The sequence below is a fragment of the Ixodes scapularis genome, unplaced genomic scaffold (assembly GCF_016920785.2).
Source record: "Ixodes scapularis isolate PalLabHiFi unplaced genomic scaffold, ASM1692078v2 PGA_scaffold1__304_contigs__length_218370807, whole genome shotgun sequence".
NCBI classification, from domain to species: domain Eukaryota; kingdom Metazoa; phylum Arthropoda; class Arachnida; order Ixodida; family Ixodidae; genus Ixodes; species Ixodes scapularis.
This window is the reverse complement of record NW_024609846.1, coordinates 24,432,974-24,458,157: the sequence shown is the minus strand read 5'-3', so window position 1 is coordinate 24,458,157 and position 25,184 is coordinate 24,432,974. Positions and strand designations below refer to the sequence as shown.

The window sequence follows — 25,184 nt, the reverse complement described above, 5'->3', positions numbered from 1 at the left end:
GAGTGGGTTGGAGCTTTGTTCTCAGTGCAGGTTCTTGGTCACCATCGAACTGAAAGCGATCGAGAAAGAACTCACACTGAACAATTCCTCGCGTGCCGTTGACTTGCGAAAGTGACGGTGCTGATAAAAGTTCATTTCCGCCATTGATATGGCAAAACCTAAACTGCTTTATAAACCGCCGGATGGCACTGATTTTCGGAAAGGGTCCATTGAGGTCTACCCACTGTTTCTTTCAATCAGCCAATGAGAGCCCGGCGCTCTGACATCATCGCAACCTCTGCACAAGCAGCAGACGAACTTGCGCTCAGAATAGGATACACGGCTTCATGGCAAAACATGGTTCTGAGTGAAGTTTATACTCCTCGTCTTGCAAGTGACACATTCTTCGAACCACCTTCTTTTGCCTTTTTCTTTATTAGGGGCTTAGGGGCGAAGCTTCTTAAGGGGTATTCACACAAGGGAGAAATCCCGGGGATTTCTCCCCGGCACGCGCATCCCACGACGAAAACGTCAGGCTTTGAGATGTGCAAAAGCCTCGCGTTTTTATCTCGTGATGCGCGCGTGCCGGGGAGAAATCCCCGGGATTTCTCCCTCGTGTGAATACCCCCTTAGGGTCTAGCCTTGACCATCTGGCGTCCGTGCTCACATCGATCTTGCTGGTGCTCGTGATCGTGCTCGTGAGCTGACGTGCACACGAGCACGTGAACACGTGCTCACGTGCTCGTGTAGAGAAAACAAAAGAAAATGAAAAAAAGAAAAGAAATGTTTGCGCAGTCGACAGGATTCGAACCTGTGTGGGGAAACCCAATGGATTTCTAGTCCATCGGATTAACCATTCGGCTACGACTGCGGGAGGAGTAGGGGGCTATGAGATGTGGTAGTGACTCAAAAGCTGGGGATGTCATGGATGAAACGCTGCATGTAGCCGCTCAACGTCTATACACGAGAGGGCGCTGCGGTCAAATGCATATATAATCGCGTTAAACTTTGCATGCATTAGCTCAACGTTTATAGACGAGAGGGCGCTGCGGTCAAATGCGTATATAACCACGTTCCATACCACACATTCTCTTTCTGACATGGATGGCAACGAACAAAAGGCTCGGCATGTTGCGGCTCAGCGTCTACGCAGACAAGCACCACCAGAGCTTCGCCCCAATCAACATCATTCACCACATAAAGATGCGGTCCATTCTTTTTAAAGTATGATGACCATAATATACCCCAAAAGGGCAGGTATCCCCCCTGTAGATTGGGTTGTGCGGCGTGTGCATATTACAAATTGTGGGACCCCTGCTCTAAAATGGTGCTTTTCAATTAATCGTATAAAAGCGACATTTCATTCTTGAAAACAAAACCAACGAGATCCCCAAGCCTGGCAGAGTATCGCGATACAAGCGATACATCGCACATGTATTTCACTACTGAATACAAACACATTTTTCAAAAGTATCTCGATACAGAGATACAGGTAGTACTCGAAAGTTACTTCAAGATACTATCGCGATGCACTTGTATCGGTGTATTGCCCAGCCCTGATATTTAAGAAACAAAGATACTTGCATGAGGTGGGCCCGCTAATATTCCTTTCATGTCTGCTCCGAATAGCGTGTTCTGTTCTTTGTGTGATGTATGAGTAGTGTGACAGTGACTTAAAAGCTGCGAAGCACTCTTCGGAAGGTCCCTGGCTATACCAGGACGTGACGGCGCGACATCCAAAAGTTCAAATATTTTCCGGTGTTATACGCGGTCTATTATCAAAGACATCTGTTAGCGCTTATGAGCCACGTGACACTGTTCACGTGGTTCACCGACCATGCCCAGGCGGCTCTTCATTACGCTCTAGACCTTCATTTCAACGTTCCGAGGGGTACATGTAGGCGCCGGGATAAAGCCGGGGATCTATTTATTGAGTAAGTCGCAAATCCGATATTGACACGCCATCGCCGGACTGCATTTGCGGTCTAGCGGTCGAAGATACATTGGGTGTGGTCGCATGTTCTAAGCAGGGCCGTAACCAGGGGGGGGGGGGGGGGGGGGTTAGGGGGTTCTGACCCCCCCCCCCCCCCCCCCGAAATTGTTTTCTGGGTACGGCCCTGGTCGGTGCACTGGCAGCCAGCCGATTTTAATCTCCACCTCTGCGCACGCGCAGTGGCGCCGGTCGGCTACCGGGTACTAAACCGAGACCGGTTCTCCGGTTTGCTCTAACTCTCCATTATATGAAACCGACGCACATGATTCATAGGCGAAAATAGGCCATAGACACTTTCAAAATGGCCGCCGTTGTCCCCGAAAACCCCCCCGAAATTTTTTTCTGGGTACGGCCCTGGTTCTAAGACGTGTCAACGCCATGCAATTGGTGTTTTACTACCGGCAATACATGACCGGTCATTCCATTTTCGTTCAAGATGTCAATATATCCACCCCACCCTTTTTTGATAGGCGCCGTGTAGCCACTACTCATAAGTCTTGTCGCACTAGCCAGTGGCACCCAAGAACCTTAATCCGGTAGTACTAAATCTTCAGGGCTGATCACTGGAGCTCTCCGCTCGTTCATGGAAACCACTACACTTACACCATCACTCCTACTCACGCACACTCAATTCTTCAGATGTGCGACCTGTCGTATATTATGTGCGTCTTTGTCGTGTATAGCGACCACGTCCTATTGGTCGAGCCCAAGCAACGCCGGATTCAACCGGATATACCGGGAGGGGAGACACCGGGAGTGGCGAGCCACGGAGATGCAACAGACTGGGCGCGGTCGCAGACAAGAAAACACGCTTCTCGTAAAACCAACCAATTGTAGCTTAAACAATTAAAGATATATATTCTTGCAATATCCCAAAATGAACCGGTACATCACACTGCCATGATCTCATACATACCCTTATAAGCTTACAAAAACACCGTCTCACTCGATCTCACAGTAAACTATCATGAGTTTATTCAATATTGATCATATTTCCCACAGAAAACGACATCAATGCAGCGCTCGCCACAAACATTGAGAAAACTTGCAGACATACCACAAAAAAACCTACTGATTATATTCAGGAAAGAAGGCTCAAGAGCCAATTAAAATGAAACCTCTATTGCATATTAAACTAAATATAAGCTTCCAGGTTGATTGTATTTTCGTTTACGTATACCATATACAGATAAAACTGCAAACTCAAGTGAGCATGAACTATGTATTACGTGGCAACTGCAGTTATTTCTCTGTACAGGATAGTAAAACCCAAGACTGCGGGAAAACTAAACTGAAAATGTAAGAGGACAAATAATAGATGACGGGAAGGGGGTGGGGAGAGGGTGAACAAAGCGTCTGTCTTATTACATGTCTTAATACTGTTCTCTTCCAATCTCGGGGCTTACCATCATGTTAAATAAACACCACATTGCGTGTACTCTGGACATGTTTTTGTTACTCTGGATCAGTGAAAGTTGGATTATAGGAAAGGCTTACTAAATGATATCGTTCGGAGCGTACAAGTAAAACAAAGTTCATTAGATATAAAAGCAGGAAACTATTTGTTGAATATTGACTAAAACATTTCCACAAATCTCAATGCCAAGCGGCGAGCTCGTCCAATGCATAAAACGCGCAGTTCAAGCACATATACGCCTTACATAAAAAAAGAAAACAAACTATATTGAAATGCCCTACAGAATGATCGAAGGTCACTAAAAATGTTCGTTTGATACACAAATCTTCGTCCCACGTTAACGATACGTCAGCACAAGTGTCAATCAAGATCCAGAATGTTCAGTGTTGAGAACTGGATTCCTGAACTATGGTTCTTTATTGTGGTCGGTCTCGGGAATGTAGTCCTCTTCGTCCCAAAGTTCCGAAACCACAAGATCTAAAGCCCCGGGATGTTGAGCGAAAGCTTGGGATGATCCTGCAAGGGAGACGTGGCTAGGTCCACCGTCATGCGCGCAAGCGGTAGCTAATTGAGAATGGGATTCTTCGGAAGTGGGACCCCTGGATGCTGCCATCTCGACCGGGACTTCGACCAAACTGCGGGTCTCTTCGCCAGCCGCGTACTCCAAGCCGAAACTTGGAAGTTGTGGGGCGTGTTCCGTACTATCCGTCGTAGACGACACAATGAAATATTTTTCGTACTCGCTGACATATCCTGGGTAAGATGTGACGGCAGTGGGTTGGACAAAGAAGGGTTCCGCTCGAGGTCCAAGGTCACGGGGCAGGTCACCTGAAGCACCAGGAGGTGACATGGTGCAACTGGCTCTCGGATGTGCAGCGAGGGGGTCTGTTTGAGGTCCAAAGTCAGGAAACACGTCCCTTGATATTAGAGCAGGAAAAGGTGGCAGGATGCAGCTAGCTCTATTATGTGCAGAAAAAGGGTCCATTCGAGGATCAGGGTCACGGAACACGTTACTTAAGGCAAGAGCAGAAGGAGTTGGAGGGATGCAGCTGGTTCTAGCAAGCGCAGCGAAGGGGTCCGTTGGAGGTTCAAGGTCACGGGGCAGGTCACCTGAAACACGAGGAGGTGAGATGGTGCAACTGGCTCTTGCATGTGCAGAGAAGGGGTCCGTTAGAGGTTCAACATCACGGGACTGGTCACTTGAGGCTAGACCAGAAGCAGGCTGAATGCAGCTGGTCCTATCTTGTGCAGAGAAAGGGGCCGTTTGAGCTCCAAGGCCACAGGACACTTCACTTGAGGCAATAACAAGAGGAAGTGGCTGAATGCAGCTGGTTCTACAATATGCGGAGAGAGTTGCTATTCCTGGTCGATGGTCACAGAACAAGTCACTTGGGCCCCTAGCAGGGGGAGGTGGCTGGATGAAGCTAGTAACAGCATGTGCAGAGGTAGAAGGTCTAAGGTCACGGGGCACGTCACGTGGGGTCAGAACGAAAGAAGTGGGCGGGATGCTGCTGGTTCCCGCAGGCTGACGTCCGGACAGAGCGAGCATCGGGGAGGAGACGTCAGAAGCTGCGGAGTCACTCTGTGGTGTCGGAGTAGGGATGTTCTTCCCCGAAGGGTGTTGGCCCTCCTGGGGCTGGGTTCGCTGCGAGGGGGTTCGACTGCTGGACGCCCCGTCGCTACTGATAGGAAAGACAAACGCTTACATTTGGCGGCACTCCAGTGTGAGTAAAAGCTATAAATTAAACAGTGCTACAAATTAAAAAGCAATTGAGGGGGCGACTAGAAAGGTTGCCAAGACACCTGACTGAAGTGTTAGCTCTTATTATGTTCTTAAGAGATGATTTTATACAAGTTTGAAGAGGGACCTGCTGAAAGCCCCAGAGCGACATCCGACATTCAGAAGAGATGTAAATAAGCGCTGATGATTTGGCTCAGAAGGAGCTCAGTCAAGTCTTTAGCAAAGTGTAGACTGCGATTCTGAGGCTTCGAGGCTATGATTTAGGTTCTTACAATCTGCTGAGTCAACTTTTGCGATATGTTTATAAGCTCATGTGGCGTTACGAATGACTAGGATTTGTATTCGCATCACATCTGGATTATCAAAATACATGGGACGCTCGCCTTGCCAGCGTAAAAAGGATTTTTAGCAGCGTCCACCTTTATCCAGGCACTGTCAGAAATCCCGAAACGTACAACAGATACTATGCACGCCTGGAGAGAGAGCGACCGACTTGCTGTCCAACGCTCAAATTTCACTTCACATAATACCGCGTTATGTGTACACGATCGAAAACTGGCTTATAGGCTATAGCTATAACTTACGCCTTTCGAGATACGCGTCTCGTCTTCGGCGGGGGCTCCTCGCTCCTTCTGGCCTTCAGCTCTTTCACGTGCGGGTTGTGGATCGACGGCACCGCCATGAACCGGAGCTCAGGGAGCTTCAGCACCCAGGTTCCGTCCCCGCCGGTGAACACGATGACTGTCTGGTAGTACCGGCGCTGATCCACGAACATCTGGGCATCAAAGTCGTTCCCTCGTTTTAGAACTCATCCTGACTCTCTAAGTGCATCGTCCGGTGGGTTACCCTAGAGAGCCAATATTTCAGAGAGCTTCCAACTGCTTGATCAGGGTGCCATGGTTAATGGGCCGTGTTACAGTAGGAGTCCTTTTTGCCACCCAGCATTGCAACGCATGCGCACCTACGGCCAATTTGCGCAGGAGGCGTCGGCCAGTATATTTCAAACGCTCATGGTTTAGGTTGCTCCTTCACTTAAATTTATAGAGGCTATTCACTGGACGCCGTATGTATTTGAGGATGATGTTTAAAGTGCATGCTTAGTACGAGATCACATCAGAGGGTAACTCCGCTTCAGTATCGTTTTTGAAAACAAAAGAAAATGCAGTGCTCTTCAGTATCAGCTAGGAAGACCACACGTCAAATATTACGACATAGTTCTTTCTAAATGTTTCTTAACGGTCCTTCAAACTTTGCAACCCGTCAAGTTATCGAAATCGACCGACTCAAGGGGCCGAATTGGGGGGATCGGTGCCCGAGTGGGCAAGTGCGCTAGCGCACACCAACTCGGAACGCGTGGAGCGATAGCTCGCGCTGCAGAACCCAGGGATCTTGGGTTCAATCCCCGCCCCTGCCTGTTTCAATCTGGATGAGCATCGTACCGGCGTCCGGTCGTGTATCACTACTGCGCGGTGCACGTTAAAGACTCCACAGGCTAGCGGTTGATATCGCACTGGCTAAATTTCTCATCTACAGCTGAGAAACCAGACGTCCACTGAGGCAGACTAACTTCCGGCTGTATAAACATACACACAATAAATTGCTTTTAGCGCGCGACTTGAGGCGCAACGAACAGCGCAGTCGAGATTACGGCATTGGCGTAGCCAACATTGATCTAACCGTTATCATCGTTGCCCCCTTTTTTGTTTTTTTTGTTTGTTTATTCATAGTGCTCACCTCTTTACATACCGTAGCAGGAGTGGAACGCACATAAATACAAATATTGCATGGTGCACTCATTGACAAAGAACATTGCAGAAGAATGAAAGACGTTTACCATTCTCTGTAATGCCGAATTAGAGCGCAGCTCTTGAGGAGGAGGAGGGGAGGTTGTGCCCCTCTTTCCCTCTTTAACTTACCCTCCTCCTCTTTTGCTCCCTTCCAATTTAGCGGGAAAATTTTTGATAAATGTCCCGCTAAAGTTATCGAAAATTGCCCCGCTAAATATTGCGGGGAAATATTTCCGCTAGATATAGCGAAAAATTTATCGAAAATTTTTCCACTAGATTTAGTGGGGAAATTTTCCCGCTAAATTTATCAGGAAAATTTCCCCGCCGACCTTAGTGTGGAGACGACCCATAATGCGACGCGCGGATGCGCGGATACGCCGACGCTGCTCAACACGGAAACGGGCGCCTAAGAACTGCGCTCTAAAATCAGAATAGGTGGCTGCATTAACAACATTGAGTGGCAGGTTGTTCCAGTCAATTACTTCTCTAGGAATGAAGGAGTATTTAAATTAATCATTATTATATTTATATGGTTTGAGAGTCTTCTGGTGGGAATATTTGGTTACTTTGGGCAAAAACATTCAAGGTAGCAATTTTCGTTTTTTCCGAGCTCATTGCTTGCAATTAAATAAGGCAATTTCAGCCGATTTAGTTTTCTTGTCACATGTAACGTTCCAAGTCCTGCTCTAGAACACAAGTCTGTGGGAGATACATAGGAAGAATACATATTATAAATAGAACGCGCTGCAAGCCTCTGAATACTTTCTAAATTAGCTATGTTACAAGGCGCGTGCGAGTCCCAGACACTCCTAGCGTACTAGGTCTAATAAGCATTTTATATAACAACAACTTAGTATCATATGATCCACGTTCAGAATTCCTGCGGAAAATCCAAGTTTATGTACTTCTCTTACAATAATTTGGTCAATATGCGTATTTAAGTTCAAGTCAGACGTGTTAGTGATGAGTCAGCTTGAATTTACAGAAATAGAGATCACTAATATGTACCAACTAGCTCAACCTAAGGCTGTAACCAGGTCGGACGTTGGTGACCGAGGTATACTTATAGACCGACACTCGGGCTTGACGTCACGGAGCTGCGGCGGTGCTGCGATCTCGCCGGAGCCCGGTGGTGTGGTCAGAAAGGAGCACGTTTTGCATGGGCGTCAGAGCATTTCAGCCTGCTTTTGGTGTGATTTACGGCTGTGTAGCCGTTAATTCCATCGAGGGGTACAGCAAAAGTAGCAGGGTGAGTTTCCACAAGTTCCCGGAGTACTCTGAAAAGCGCAGAAGTTGGATAATATTCGTGGATCGAAAAGAATGGTCGCCTCGCAAGGACGACCGTTCGTGCGGCAAGCACTTTCTTGAAGGCAAGTGGGGTTTCTACTTCAATCTCCGCCCCAAGGCTTGCTTACGTGCAGAGAAACCGTCGTCTGATCGAGATCACCCAGATTTTGTTCCCACGGTGTTCGCGCAGAAAGCAACAACCAAGCAATGGGCCTCTTCGGGGGTTTCCATGGCGCATGCGCGCCAGCAGCAGACAGGAGTCCGCCATTTTTGGTGGCGTGGTACGTCCGGCTCGGGGCTGCAGGAGGCAGCGGTGGTCGCGCGTTTCGAAGCTCTCCGACAGGCTCTAGCGCTGTTTCGTTGTTGACTGCAGCAACGACAGCAAGCGTTGTCGCGATTTAAGCTTCTTTGGGTTTCCTTCTACTAGCCTGCACTCGACGAAGCGGCAGCTCTAGATTCGGGCGATCCAGCGATACAATGCGGACGGCTCGTAAAGGCAGCTTTCAAAGCACTCCCGCGTTTGCAGTTGCCACTTCAAGGAAGGTTCTTGCTTTTGTTCCTTCATTTTTTATTTGTGTGTGAATACAAGTTAGCAGATTGGTTAGTTATACTGTCCTTTCACTTATGTGCCACGCAGAGCGAGCGCCTTGGAGTTGGCATTTCTAGGATAGTGCGTTTCCCTGGCACACTTTTTTGTTTACAAATGTGACGGTCTCGCGTTGCTATGCAAACTGCCTGTCTGCTTTTTGGTTGTTGTAAACATTAGAATAACCCACAGTTTTCAAATATTTATAAATCATTGAGGTAAAGTGGCTATGCTGCACAGTTTGTCGCTACGTGCACACCCAGAAAGTGAAATGGGAGCAGATCTATCACTATACCACGACCGCATGTGCTGGGCTTGTGGCTAAATAAGAAAGAGGAAACAATCCTCTTGATGTGTTGTCCTCGTGTATGTATCGAGTAAACAAAAAAAGTTTGCAACATTGTCTACAGGCACTACACTAAAATAAAGAAAAAAAAGCAAACAGGTGTGGCCAATTTTGTGTTTTTTCTTCAGGACCTACAGTCACACACAGCTGTAGCCTGAAGTGGGGTGACATCAATGACGAGGCTCGTTAAGAAATCGGTGGCTGCAGGTATTAATCTTAGATATTTATTAAACATGTATTTTAGTAATGAATTCGACATTGTGAAATCTCACAATGGCGTCTTTTTTTTGTTTTTTTTTCAGTGAAAAACGAGACCGACAAACTCGCCAGGGCCAGCGGCGCTCGCAAACGAGAAACGGTCCGCCGTTGACCCGGCCAAGTATGTTGGTCTCAATTTATAATAGAAATGGAGCTACGCGTTGAAATTTTACAAGGTGAAATCCACCACCAAAAATACACCTTTAATGAGAATTAAATTGGTACGTTCAGGCGCCGGTGTTTTTCGGACGGTTTAGAGAAAGCTTTCACATTTATGAGAATACATCTTGCCAATTAAAATTTTCGAGCAAAGTAAACAAATAGCTTGCAACTAAAAAAAAACGCGTTCCTTCACTGTAACTTGGGCTCGCATATTTTCTGAATTTACTGGCGGTATACTGTGTATGACGTGAATCCTAGTTTAAGTTACCATTTGTACTTTCTCATAGGTCGAAGAGAGCTTCAACGGTGTCGTCAGTCACAACGGGCGCCACGGCGAAGTCAGTCGTCGATTCATTCGCAAAAAAAAAAAAAAAGTGTACAAACGGGTGAGGTCGTCCGTAACTAACGCATTAATTGAAAACAAATCTGCTCGTCGATTGTGTTGGATAGAGGAAAAACAAACGCTGAGCAGGCGCGCATTTCCTGACCGCGTTCAGACAGCCAACATAGCTTGGAGACGGCAGAACCGGAAGCAAGGCACGCCATCAAAAAAGCCTCTCCTGCTTGCCGATAGATGGCGCCCAACATTTGCGGAAAAAGCCCATTGTCGGAAGGAGATGGGCAGGAAAACGGACAAAGCCTTACCGCTTGTCGTGCCTTGTTGTCATGAGGGTAGGAAAAATATAATACCTCGACTCAAAGGACGCTATGTGCATTTAATCAATTATTAAATACACTTTCGCAGACGGACAGTCCGCTGATGCAGCCGGCAGCGTGGAAAGCGGCTCGAAGTAATTGTAGGCCTCCAGTGACCTGTACAGCTGCACCGTGTCGGCCGTGAACTGGCTTGGCGAGAAAACGAAATAAACGACAACGTGAGCCATCGACGTCGGTGGCAGCAATTTCATATCAGAAGTCCAGCAGGCCTTGTTTACGGCGTACGGATCCTCGAAGGTAACGCCGTCCAAGCACAGTTCTCCACTACCGCTGCCGTTCAGGGTCGGGTAGCGAGCTCAAATAGTCGGACATAACATACGACATATGTTGGCAGGAAATACGACGCACAAATAAAGTCGGAGTCTCTCTACAACGTCATCAGTGAGCGGACTCCACACAACAAAGTGACTAAACAGAGTCGCGCCGCGTGTCGGTCTATAAGAGGACACTCTAGGTAGATTATGACTGCCGACAACATAATTAAAGAAAATAAAGTCCTTTTTAGAGCGCAGCTCTTAGGCGCCCGTTTCGAGCTTGAGCGGCGTCGCCGTCGGCGTAACCGCGCGGTGCATTATGGGAAACGTCCCATAATGACGTCACATGTGACGTCACGAGGGTCGCGCGCGTTCTATTATGGGAAACGTCCCATGATGCAACGCGCGGGTAGGAGAGGAGGAGGAGGGGAGATGGCAGCTACCCTTTGTGCACGCAAGTGATATCACCATTCATAAATCACAGAGGCACGTATGAAAACGTGGTGTACCCGCTACCCAAGTGGCCATCTAAATGGCTACCGGCCAGTGTTGTACCCATCGATCTCTGTGGCACGTCAGACGAAATCGGTAAACTGTGTGCCGCTTCAAATACCTCAAGAGAGGAGGAGGAAGAGGAGGAAATGAGGGTGGAGGAGAAACAGGGGAGGAGCACAGGAGGAGGAGGGGCATACCCTCCCCTCCGTACCCTCCCCTCCTCCTCTTCAAGAGCTGCGCTCTAATTCGGCGTCACATGGAGTGGTAAAAGTCTAATTTTTTCGAGTGATGGACATACACAGAGTTTTGGCAATCTCTGCACCACACGATTATTTTCTAAAGAACAACGTAGTATTTCACAGTCGGCGTAACTCTTAATTTTATGAAAAAGAATGCAATCATCCGCAAACAGTCGCAACTTGGCAGGAACTCCAGTCTGAATGTCATTAATCAATATTAAAAACAACAATGGCCCGAGTAGTGACCTCTGTGGGACACTTTTACTTCTCCGGGAAAGCGTAAGGGGTGACGTCAGCAGCGTTTCCCCTCGGCGCTCAGCGGTGTGGCGTAACGCTCCTGCGCAGCGCGTTTCTTGGGAGCCTTCCGGACGTCCCGCCGTCTCCCGCGTCCCAACCACCGTCGTCGTCTCACCATTTGTGATTACTGTCTCTCGGAGTTTTCTTCACACTACGTGCGCAGATTGAAGGCCCGGTTGTTCAGACGTCGTCGAATGTCAAACACACCAAAACGTAATGAAGAGTGCGGTGCAGACGTCACTGGCGCCTGGCACACGCCCGCCCCCATCCTGCCAGTCGTTCGGTGGAGGATCACGTGACACCGCGTACCACTTCATAGCCATGTCGTTGGCGGCCTAAGGCAATTGTTGCTAGACAAAGTCCAAATTTTGTTTTCGATTTCTGGTCATCTTTAAAGTAAGATTTCACAAAATATATCTCATTTTTCGCGGTGTAAAAGAGGGGTCTTTTATTAGTGATTTTTATTGTGAAATCAATTCATTTTACCAAAATTTTCGTAATTGAGCGGAGTTGCCCTTTAATAGTCTGCTAAGATCGGCAATTTTAATGCGGTGGAATGCACGTTGGAAAAGAAATGTAGAAGCTGGAAGCTCGCCATGAGCACGCGCTCAGCAGTCGCGCAGATAACAATTGCTGCCAGTGAATAGTTCCTATGCTCTCTGGGTTTCATTGAACACCATATTGGAACACGCTCTTCGCTGCGCACACTAACCGCTCCTTCACACTGGAAGCGGATCCGCGTTCGCAAAGCGGTTGCGAACGCGGATCCGCTTCCAGTGTGAATGAGCGGTAAGAGCAGGCTTCCTGTCTTTAGAGACTTTTAGCAAACCGTTACCATGTTCCGTGTACCGCACTATTGGATCCTTCGAAGCATGCTTCTGAGCGCGCGCCTGGCTGATACCGTGACAGCGGAGTATAGCATGCTTCTATAGGAGCATGCTACACTCCGTGCACTCTTCAGCTGAGACTAGAAGCTCGGCCTTCAGCGCGAGCTCGCTAACTTCCGCAGTGCTTTGGTCGCGCGTTCCTGCGCGTTCGCACTTGTGTTAGCATGGGCAGAAAGCTCGCGCGGAAGGCGGAGCTTCTAGTCTCAGCATAAAGGCCGACCTGCAAAATCATCTTCCGCAGGATAGGAAAATCCTTCTCGCCAACCTTCCCACTTCTGCCTCTCCCACTCTTAAAGGGGCCCTGCAAGCACTTTTTTACTAATTTTTAATTTGCACCAAACCTGAGCGCACTGAACGTAGTAACTTAGTGTAACTTTTATTTTCTTGAAATTCGCTTTATTTTAAAAGTTATAGGCAAATCAAAATTACAAAAACAAGCAAAAAATAACCTCCCTCATGACGTCCTTGGTTGCTTGAGCGGCCGTGAACTAGAGGAGGGGTAGTGAGCTCATCGCGAGCGCTCTCGGCTGCCGCATTCCGTGTCGACGGCGCGAGAGGGCGCCACTAAAGCATGTTCTGGACAGGCTGTATGCAGCGGGCAGCCAGAGCGGCTCTCATTGCATTTGCTGCGTGATTAAACACTAATTCGGCATGACACTTCATTGGCCACAAACGACAGCAAACACGGGGTAAATATCGGTTCAGAGTGGGAGCCACTTCGCGCTGCCATACCGCGAAACGGCCAAACCGCAAGACAAAGCATCTCGCCGAAGGCCTTCGGAAGGCTCGGAGCCGGTCGAATCCTCCTGCCCATACGACCGCAGCGCTGTCGCGTACATCCGGGACCTTTCCGTGTCGGCGCCTGATACCACTACTTCTTTCTAGTATGCGCCGCCTTTTCCACCGCTTGGTGGCGGGTATGTCGACGGGTCATTTCTTGTTTCCGTACTTTATAAGCTGCATTTCTTTCTTTTCTCATCTAAAATAGTGAACAAAAACTACTTTTATAAGTAATTGAAACGGTTCGCGCCACTTATATTTTGTATTTCGACTAAAAAGAGGCTTTTAGCGGCTCTGACCAGTAGTAAGCCAAGGACCAAAGACGTCATATTTTGCGCGCTTTCGGTACCGCGGGTCGCCCTCGTCGGTGGAGGAGGTTTCCGCGTCTTTATGTTAAAATATGACGCACTGATATTTAGTTACTCTCTCCGTGCCCGCTGGCTTGCCCGAACTTCAAGAGACATGGAAACCGCAAAAAAGGTAGACGCTTAAATATGATTGCAGGGCCCCTTGTCCTTGTCACTTTTTTGCCATCTGTTTACCTTGTCACTTTTTTGCCATCTGTATATGTCATTTGATCCCCCCTCATGTAATGCATTTCATTTGAAATGCCTTTGAGGTAAAATAAACTGAACTGAAACTGAACTTTAACTTGTCGTTAGGGGGACTCTTCTTGTTGCTGCATCTTGGGGCTGGATAAGCCGGGAGCTTATCCCAGCTTATCCGGCCTCAAGATGCAGCAATAAAAGGAGTCCCCTCACCGTGAAATCAAGAGTGGGAGAGGGAGAAACGGGAATAGTGTCGACAAGGGTGTTTCTACTATGCGGAAAACCTTTTTGTAGGTCGAGCGCTTTAAGGGTGAACGGAGTACAGTGCGGTACGCGGAACACGGTAACGGTTTGCTAAAAGCCCCCAAATTTCTGCCAGAAACGACGTCGTCATCATACGAAATGCACGTTGTTGAAGCGTTGTAGAAGCATTGCGGAAACTTTCCGCTTGCTCGCACTGAGCTAACACCACTTAGAATATTCAGAGCCCGTGCACTAGAATTTCGGCGCCATCAGAGTTAAATCAAGTGCTTACACGGATTCGACATGAGCGCCTTGTCAGCGCTCGGCATAGGCCTCGTGTCCTTTAATGCTTCGTTGAACGACGCTCCGATTCGGGCTCATTTGCTGAGTTCGCATCATCCGAGTGTGTTGACGTTACATGAAGAGAGGAGGCTGTTCACAGGCTTTCATGCCTCTAGACGTGTTTCCTATAGGCGCTTTACACACGCGCCAGATTACAGCCGACATTGCTGACCTTCTCTCGTCTTACCGAGGTACCTAGACACCGAAACGTGCATTGACGAGGCTCCACAAAGGCCAAGGCTGGCGACAAGGACACAGTAGAATCTAAAATGGCAAAACTTTGCCTGCTCTTGTGAAAATGAAGTGAAGAAAACAGAGTAGGAGGAAGCAAAAATTGAAGGTCGGTTATGGTGGCGCTCATGCACAGCTGCTTAAAAGCTTCTAACACCACAGTTACGCTAGTGTTTTTAACTGTCATTAAGCCCACGACAGTTTACGCAATCGCGATGCGCCGGAGGTACACGGCGGCGCCAACTGTCATTGCGCCTCTAACAATCATTATGTTGAACTGAGCTGGCCTGCCTCGGTTATAGACCTTTTCTTTAAAGGCGCCGCCATCTTGAGAATTGCGGCGCCGACGACGCCGTCTAGCGGCTTAGAAAAAGAGATACTGGCTAGTTCTGGCTAGAGTCACTAGTTCTGGCAGCACAGCTATCTGGGTAGGCAACGGTGTGGGTATGGGGGAACTTGGCTAGACTTGGCTTGGTGGGCTGCAATAATTTGGTTGGAGCTTGTCCAGTTAAATCCAGCTAGCTACTCACAGGCCATCACCTTGCCGCCTGGAAAGAACGAGGACGAAGATGGTGGGGTGTTTTGATTGAGTTTCCACAGCGAAGCATATATGAGCAATTTAATGTAGTCTATATATATGCAGGTAAGCTCTCGACATTTGATAGCTCCATCTTGAGTGGTGGCATGTAGACTTTTTCATATTTTTCACATACCATGGGGCTTGCAGTGATAACCTAATTGGACCACCTGCACCGGGAATTAAAATCTGTCCTCTTGTCGTACTCGAAGTGATCGTGATCTTAAACGTGACGTTCAGTCTGATAGCTATCTCTCGCGATTAAATCTCGCAATCGACTGATTTCATAAATTAGGATTCTTGGGAAAATACGAAGCTCGATAACATTGCAGCCACACTCGCGCTGCAGCTTCTTGAGCTCATGGCACACTTTCTGCTATTGTTCTTATGCTTTTTGAAATTATATATCCATCCGACGACCACGCAGTGGTAGCCAGACAACCATAGATTTTTGGAAATTGCAGCACAGTAAATAGGAGCACTCGGAACTAACTCATGCACGACATCCGTTTTTAAGCCTCTTCGCCCATACCATGGAGAATAGAAGGGTAGGAGAGGGCATGACGTCGGCCGCGTAGCCTCCACAAGCCATGCTCCCTTGACGCCTCGCCTCTTTCTCATTTCTCTCCTTACTCTCCTCACTCACCATGCCAACGTGACCACATCACGTGACCGTAGCTAGCCTTCGTCTTACTATAGGCTACTAGAATACACCACAGTCTAGCCTTCGATCTGATAAAACCTACCGGACGGAGCGCGCGCAAGCCTGCAAGGAGTCTTTCTACAATCAACCATCTATCTCACACGTGACATGTCACGCGCACCAATCACCAGAGAGATCTGCGGTCACGCTGGACACAAAATAGTTTAAACTTTTTATGACTAGGCTTCACCAATATTGCAACGTGCCCCCTCCTAGTTCTTCTAACCTCCTTCCCTTACAAAAAATTTATATCTGGCCAGATCTGAAGATTTCAGATATGGCCATATCAAAAATTGGCCACATATAACCTGATATGGTATATCTGCCAGATATAGCCTCATAACGCCAGATATAACCTGATACCCCTGGCCAGATATGGAAATCCCAGATCTGGCTAATTAAGGAAATTCCAGATCTGGCCAGGCATTTCGAAAGTACAAAAGCCTGAAATCAGCACTTTATATATTTTTATTGTCTACAATTCTCCCAAGTGCCCCGGCCCGCACTCGAGGAGTTATGGAAACGGTGGTCCTTCAGCTCCTTAGTGATCGCTACTTTTGACCAATTCCATGATTACACAGTTTCGAGTGTAATTCGTAGTCACCGTGAACAAGCGTCCCATAGGGCTCAAGTACCTATCATATCACTTTTAAGTTTTTCGTCAATGGCAGCGTTCAGGATATTGTGCATTCTGGCCAAACTTCAACCAGGCTGAGCCGCCGAAATCTCTTAACATATTATCATTCTCGTGATTGTTGTTTTAAAAGGAATTACTTAAAAGCTGAGAAATCACAACAACCAAAACCGGGATTTAGCTCGGATTCCGCGGAGCTGTTTATGACATTTTTAGCGTTTCTAACTTAATATCAGCGTTTTTGAAGTTGTACGAGAATGATAATAATGTAAAAGATATGTCTGCAGCTCACCCAGGTTGAAGGTTGGACGGAATGCACAGTACTGACACTGGCGGGACATTTTAAAAGTGGTATGGCAGGTATTTGGGTTCTGTACAGCACGTGTTCAGGGCGACTCCGAATTACACTCAAATCTGTGTAACCATAGAATTGCTCAAAATTTTCGATCACTAGGCAGCTGAAGAAACACCGTCCCCATGATTCCTCGAGTACAGGCCGAGGCACTTACGGGATTTAGCAAATTGTCTATTCGGGCGTAATGTTAACACTTTGAAATAATTTAGCTACATTGAAATCCTTCGAAAACTAGCTCAAATAATCTTAAACTTAAGCTTGTCGAAGCTGAAGTTTGGAATTATTTGTGCTAACATTTAGGTCGCGAACAATAAGTCATTCAGAGTTTTCTAACAAAGAATTTTATACTTGTTTTAACTTTTTAATATATTGAAAACCGGCCGCCAGATAAGTCTGTATATACGCCAGATAAGTCTGTCTATAGGCCATATCAGGCTGTATATATGCCAGATAAGACTGTATATACGCCAGATAAGTCTGTATATACGCCATATCAGGCTGTATATACGCCAGATAAGTCTGTATATACGCCAGATAAGACTGTATATAGGCCGTATATAATCATATAATGTTTGATAATGGCCAGATATGGCCCAGATATAAGATTTCCATACGGGTTGGCCCATACCCTTGGCGGTTGCATACCCTGTGTCAGCGGGCAATCTAAAATGCACCAGGTCGAGGGTACGTCAGTTACTGGCTGGTTAGAGGTTATGCGAAAAAGGTCTATAGTTTAATTCACCTTATGATGTACCGCAGGAAAGGCTACAAGTGCGAGCTCGTTGCTCTAGGGCACATCTCGTACGCACAAGCTCTCGTGCATTAAGCGCAGCTGCCAGCGCTATGAGCTCGCGCGTATAGCCTTCGCTGCGGTGCAACATAAGGTGAAAAGGAGGGATGGGGTTCTCCCCAATAGAACTAAACACGACCTACTGTAATCCTGACCTGCGCACAGAAGGATGTGCCAGCGCGCACCTTGCAGTACATGGCCGCGGCCGCAGCGTTTCGTCAAGCTATGACTTCGCGGTGCTGTATCGAGGCTTTCTAGGGGCAAAGCTCCTTAAGGTCTAGCCCTGTCCGTCCGGCGTCCGTGCTCACATCGGTCTTGCTGGTACTCGTGCGTTCACGTGCTCGTGTAGGGCAAAAACAAAATGATGAAAACAAAATGTTTGCGCAGTCGATAGGATTCGAACCTGTCGGGGGAGACCCTAATGGATTTCTCGTCCATCGTTTTAACCACTCGGCCACCACTGCGGGACGAGTAGGGGGCTCTGAGATGTGGTAGTAACTCAAGAGCTGGGGATGTCATGGATGGAACATTGCACGTAGCAACTCAACGTCTATACAAGAGAGGGCGCTGCGGTCAAATGAGTATATAATCGCGTTAAACTTTGCGTGCATTGGCTCAACGTTTACAGACGAGAGTGCGCTGCGGTCAAATGCTCAAATGCGTATATAACGCCGTTCCATACCACACATTCTCTTCCTGACATGGATGAAAACGAACGAAAGGCTCGGCATGCTGCGCCTCAGCGTCTACGCAGACAAGCACCACCAGAGCTTCGCCCCAATCATTCACGACGTGGAGATGCAGTCATTTTTGTTTCCTAGGGTGTCCGCATACCAATCGAAGGCGCGGAAGGCGTGGCGGCCTTCTCTGGTCCTGAGCTGCTCTCCTCGCGGGCCTCGCGGGTTCAGGTCGCCAGTCAATGGTCTCATGACAGGTTCGTCACTAGAGGCGCAAACTGCCAGCATAATGGCTATTTATGGGTGTCAAAAGTCATTCAAATTAGTCGTTGGTTGTTGACGCAGCAAGAGGTTAGTCTGCCAGAATATGGCGACATTGTTACCCACTGTAGATAAGCAATTTAGCCAGCGATCCGAGAACGCTCTTTATTTCGACGATGGCACAAGAGCTGTCGGGGCTTTAAAACTCCCTTGCGCTTCCGTGCCTGAAAAACATGCTCTTTCGATCCAAGCAAACATGATAACGATGCACCCTGCTACGTGCTACTGCCACTGGTGCCTGCTGTCACCACGGTACTTTAGGTGTTCCCAAGAAACAAAATTGGGTTGTGTGTGTGTTTATACAGCCTAGAACTTGGTCTGCCTCACAGGGGCGACGAGTCTCCCAGCTGTAGATGAGAAATTTAGCCAGTGCGGTACAGCCGCTAGCCTGGGGTCTTTAACGTGCACCACGCAGTAGTGATACACGACCGCACGCCGGTACGATACTCATCCAGATCGAAACGGGCAGGGGTGGGGCTCGAACCCAGGATCCCTGGGTTCTGCAGCGCGAGCTTTCGCTCCACGTGCTCCGAGCTGGTGTGCGCTAGACCACTCGGCCACCGATCCCCCTCCCAAGAAACAGATATGACAAGCAGCGTGCCAAGCGGACCGTGCGCGAGACATGCCGTGAACCGCGTTTGGAGACACAGAAAAGCTAGAGTTCAGACGCTTTACACACGCGCCAGATTGAGCCGCCATAGCCGCCCTTCTCTTGTCTTACCGAGATGCCGAGCCACTGAAGCGGGCGTTGACGGGTCTTCACAAGGGCCTATGCTGGGCACAAGAACACAGTGGCATCTAAAATGGCAGTAACCTGTCCTGCTGTGGTAATCTTGAAGTGAAGCGAACGGAATAAGAGGGAACAAAAACTGAAGGTCAGTTATGGCGGCGCCCATGCACAGCTGCTGCAAAGCGTCTATAGGCTCCCTACCCGAATTCAGTTGCGCGTTCATCCCCGTAGGGCCGTCTTTCCTGCACGGCTGTTTATGATCCTGCTCCTCACGTGACTGATTTCGGCGAATAGTGGCGCCGCACGTTCGAGGCACGCGGCGCGTTTAAAAGCAGGGCTACGTACGGCAGGGAGCGTGCAACGTCTACTTTCCTGCACGGCACTTGATCCGGCTCCTCACGTGATCGTATCTCGGCGAATAGCGGCGCGGTGGCACGTGTAATACAGACGCGCAACTCTAACTCAAAAAGCCTTTACCGAGTGCCCTCAATGCAGAGCGGAGCACCTCATCGGCGAAAGCGCCTTCTATAGGGAGCCATTTTGTGGGCAGGTCAGGACTACAGTAGGTCGTGGAGCTAAAGATGGTGGCGTCAATCGCCGCTTATGGCCAGTGCCAGCGAAGCAATTACTATTGCGAAAGATTGGGCGAGGTATCTAGAAAGTATCGTAAGAGAAAATATTGTCGGAAGAGTTACGATTCGAGCCAGCTAGAGCTGCCATTAGAGCGGCACGTCGCGGAAGCCAGAGCTTGGCGAGGGCGGCCGTCGTAATGTCGGTGCCGATAAGACTTTCGTTATGTCACCCTTGCTTGAACTTGCCTGAAACGTTCCCATTGTCGCTTCTTTACTTTAAAAACAAAAATAATTATATTTTATTTTAATCGTTTGCAATGAATGAAAAGCGTGAATATACCTAATTCATTTGCATCCTATATAAAAAATAAGTTGACCACAGTTTTTATTTTGTTTCCGTTTCAACAGCGTACCTTGACGTGAAGATCAAATGGGGTTATTATACCGTGTTACACCGGACAACCTAGTTTTGCTCAATGACAGTTGCGAAATGTCATTGAAGAGCGGTAGTCTAACTAGGGTATAAATGGCCCTAAAAACTTAGCTATTGTAGTGAGTGAATTCTATCTACATCACAACAACCGATTCTAACTAGCCATCCAGGCAGCGCTATACTCGGATAGTGCAAAGTGATCGTGGTATCTATAAGCAGAGTTAGCGTTGCGCTACATGTGTGATCGGAATCGTATTGTAATTAGAATTGGTGGAGCATACCTTGGGCGGCACGGCGTTTGGGTCAGTTGTCAGGCGGAGGTCTGGGAACTTGATGAAGTGAGATGACCACTCCCTGCCCGTCATCTTGCCATTAGGATGCAAGTAGACAGTCGCTAAAGGCGGCGATTTGCGCAAATATAGTATCAGTTCCAAGGAAATTCAACTCAGAAGGCAGTCGCAGAGGAATCAAGCTCATCGGTATATTTTTTTCTATCCTAGCCGCTATCTATTGCCTCAGTAAAGCGGACCTCGAGCCTTTAAACGAAACGTATAGTTTGCGTTTGCAATGCGAAAAACATTAGCGTTTTTTTTTGTCCGACACTCTGTATTCATAATAATCATCTGTTGATTTACACTTGGCTAATGTAGAAAGTACAAATAGAAGCTCTACAACACACTCCTCACGGTTAAACCCTAACATCGAAACAGTGTTACCAGTATATTGAAAAGTTCTTCAACGAAACGGACGACAGACATTAAAAGCTTTAAAAAGAATAAAATTTTACAAGCAACACCTGCCACGTGGCTGACTTTTGGAAGTGGGTGGCACTATTCAATTTATCTCTTCATAGCATCTATGAGGTGAAATCTAGTTACCTGAGTGTTCCTCTACAAAAACCCCTCCAGGAGCCCAGGTGTTGTCTTGGTACAGATAGTAGACGTCATCGGTTGGTACAAACATCACGGACAGTGTGTACTCCAGATCCTCAACAAGACCTGAAACTTTTATTATCAGTTCGGGTACCAGCTTCCTGAAAAGGGCAAAAAAATTGTTCGCATAAGGTATAATGTCGTAAAGACTCTCGATACGATTCATGGTTGACGTTTCTTAGCGTCGCCGTTCTAATCCGGAGCGTAAGTTTGTTTTCCTTGCAGGGTTTGCGGTGACGTCAGAACGACGCCGAGTTATGATTGGCTCTGATTGAAGGATAGTGGGTAGACTTTAAGACAGCCTGCTTTGAGCTCTACCCATTATCCTTCAATCGGAGCCAATCGGAACTCGGCGTCGTTCTGACGTCACCGCAACCCCTCCAAAAGAAGCAGACGAACTTGCGCCCCGCATTCTGCCATCATGTCTCCAGCGAACACTATCTTTTGCACGATGTATAACAATGCGATTGTGGCTTTAGAGTGATAATCAGCCCATACTGCTCTGGGACTTCTCACAGCCGAACCTACTCACTACAGCCGAACCTACGAGGTAGCCAGGTCCAGTCACGAGCCAGCTAAAAACCACGTGGTATAGCTCTCCGACGCACTCCATGGCACGCGAATCGGAGCAAAGGTCGGAGTCCTATACTACGTGGTTTCTTGTGTGCTCGTGAGTGTAGCTGGAGGCTTCTATCTTTAACGTCATGGCATGAGGGCGTAGTGGCACACGCCTTTCGAGCACTCGTCAATCGAACGAATAACACGTCGGGTCACGCGGCTGCGGACGCCTGGGTGGCGTCTGGTCAGAACATGGTGAGAACACGGTGCACGATCAGAACGGGTCCCACGGCCGTGCAGACGAAAATGGGCAGCACGCAGAAGGCGACTATTGCGATGCTCTACACAGGGCAGGGGGGTAAAGACGCGAGCCGAACGTGGTAATTCCTGGGCGCTGACATCGGCGGTTCCGAGCGAAAGAGCAAAGAAGCAAAGAAGAGAGCGACAGAAGAGCGGAGAAGGAAAGCAGAAAAAAAATTAGGCCTGCTAGGTTTGCCACGACGAGTTGAAGTTCCTCGAGCGCTTGCCAACTTTATTGAGCTTTATACAATGCGCGATTCCGGATTTTTCCCGCAAAGTAAGCTAGAAAGGAACAAGGCACAGACCTTGCAGGTGATGGTTTGCTGCTTTTTTGTGGATAATAGGGAGTTTTAGAATAGCGCACGCTAAAGCTTTGCGTACGCAAAGAATAGCGTCGTCGCCACTGCGCATGCTCCGAACGCAAACCAGGTTTTGCGCTTTGCGTGCGCAAATTTAGCGCGCGCTATTTCTCGGAAATAGCGTGCGTACGCAAAGAGTCTTTGCGCTTCTCCAAGGAGGATTCGTGATGGGAAGTTGGCTGAAGCCAAGACGAGCACAGTTGAAAAAAAATGGCGGCTTCCAGGATTATGTCGGCGGCTGCTTTGGCGGCGTCGTGAGTGCGACGTCGGCGGCATCCTCGCGACTGCAATTTTCAATACGGGACGACGGTTTGGCAGCGATCACCGGCAACTTGATGCTTGCGACGCGCGAACATATCACGGCGAAGGAACGATGTGCGAAGGTCAGTACACGAGACCTCTCTTGCCGAGGCGACGCAAGCGGACACGGCCGGTCAACCGCTTGCGTCGTGTTCTCATGTTTAAACAAATTAAAATGCTACTCTGGACCAAAAAACTCGTTTTCTTTTAAAGTTACATCATTTCGTGTGTGAAATAAAAATTTGACTATTTTGGTGGCGTCGCAAGCGCGAGATGCTTAGGCTTTTGCGTCGCGGCGGAGAAACGCTATTCTAAAACTCCCCTGCGTCGCGTGCGCTAATACAAGCGCTAAATTTAGCGCTAGCGTGCGCTAAAATTGCGTACGTTATTCTAGAACTCTCTAATAAGGCGTTGCCAGCGATATAAGACCATCGAGACCGCTTAGTGGGATCGCCGATGTCCGCATGTTTCGCCGTTCCCAAGCGGCCTAGTGCTCCTGGGACCTTTCCCTTTAGAACAGTGGTTCTCAATCATTGATGTTTCACGGACCCCTTGTGAATCGGCGGGGATGATGGAGGACCCCCGTTCGTGGTGAGAGGAGAGGAAAGGTATAGGTCAATTATGATAATGATTTCATAGATTGATATAACTAAGAGCTAGTGTAAAGTAAACTTCTCTTATTGACATACCCACGAGAAAACTCACCCGGAAATTGGAACATTTATTCTCAATCTGAAAGAAGACATCTTTTATTGGCGGTCTTGACTGATGAGGCAGGGCTTCGCGGACCCCTGAATGCCTTCGCTGACCCCTAAGGGTCCGCACACCCCCATTTGTGAACCACTGGTCTAGCATATTATACTAACTCTATGATACAGGATGATCGCACCACTTCCGGCCGCCATAACAGGGGGAGAGAAATACTTACGGTTCTCCTATGTTGACCTCGTGCTTGAGCAAGTGCACGTCTCTTGGTTCATTAGCGAGCAATTTCGCGAGAGTTAAGTCCGGTTCAGACACTTGCGTTTGAGTGTGTTTGACTGCGTTGCGTCGAGAACCGAAAGTGAGTCACCGGCACATCTGTGCTTCGTATGAAGTGTGGAATCCAATTCAAGGAATCATCTTGGCACGCGAGATAAGCAGCAGGGATGTCCTGGTTTCTCGCAGCCGCAACGCAGTCAAACGGAGTCAAACGCAACTGTCTGAACCAGGCTTTACGCTCTAGAAATGACTCATTCTTGTCATTCCACGTTGCCGATTAGCACCGGCACGAACAAAACGTCACAGATGAAGTTCCTTCGATTATCCCTAACAACGGACGCCACCGATGCTGCTGAGCTTCGGTGATCCCAGCTAAGCAGACGGTGCTTGCTTTGTTGGAATTGTTTTCTAAAAAAATAGTTACACAGCCGTGAAGGAGAAAACTATACTAATAGTATTTCTGACAATGAAAATACACAAATAACAAGAACCCGCCCGTTCACTAGCTCTTCCTTCTTTCTCATATCTTCGTTCGCGCATTTAATGCGCGTCGCAACGCTTTTTGCTTCTGCCTTTTTACGCGCGTGTATTTTTGCGTTGGTAGCAACGGGCCGCGGGACGGGCGTCATTAAAACGACCGTGGCCATCCGCCGGCCTGCCGAAACGCCGTCGCAGGCCGGGGTTCGGAGTCCCCTGCCTTAGAGCGACAGGTGGCAACTGGACAGGGGCGGATCCAGACCTCCATTTTAGGGGGAAGGGGGGGGGGGGGCGGTTCCTCGGTGTAAAACGGCCCGGGGGGGGGGGGGGGGGGAGTGTTTATATTTAATGTGAAGTTATTGTTTTTACTAAACTCTGATAACATAATATAAATCTTATCGGTTTACCTGTCGGGGATGAACTCTTTGAATTAAAACCTTTCGGGCGACCACGCTAGAGGTAAGTATCTAGAAAATTGTGGTGGCACTATCCTTTCTGAACACCATAACGCAAGGATGTTTGTAGTTCATAGGAAACGTGATTACTCCATTCACGTGGCATCGCGCTAGAAATAGAAAAAGAAGTTTAACTACTGGGGATGAATGTTTGGTGCTATAGCGGCTGTGACAATCGCAGACAGTGTAACTTGATGGCTTAGATATCCCCGGCAAGGCTACAACTTTTGGGCTCCTTTTGCTTGAATATTTATATATTCTCGTTACACCCGCAGAGCATGTACGGAGAGGCAGCCTTTGCCAACTATACGGAGGATGCTCCCGCAGCTAATGACAATGCGAAAAACGTTTTAATCTATAACTCGGCTGTTCTTTGAGATTAAGCTTGGCATAGCAGTTAGAACTTTATATTCAGTGCCAAAGTGCAGAACGCGGTTTTAA

General features: G+C 48.1%; 1 protein-coding gene across 1 annotated transcript; it reads right to left on the bottom strand.

The window, feature by feature from the left end:
* Window positions 1-2,926: 2,926 nt before the first annotated feature.
* Window positions 2,927-21,408, bottom strand: LOC8051618 (T-box transcription factor T homolog). Its single transcript, XM_040503537.1, has 4 exons — window positions 21,260-21,408; window positions 20,663-20,775; window positions 5,715-5,905; window positions 2,927-5,068 (listed from the first exon to the last, which is right to left on the bottom strand). Exons 1-4 carry the CDS (start codon window positions 21,342-21,344, stop codon window positions 3,796-3,798), a joined length of 1,662 nt encoding a protein of 553 aa, XP_040359471.1. The 5' UTR covers window positions 21,345-21,408; the 3' UTR covers window positions 2,927-3,795.
* Between the last annotated feature and the right edge of the window lie 3,776 nt (window positions 21,409-25,184).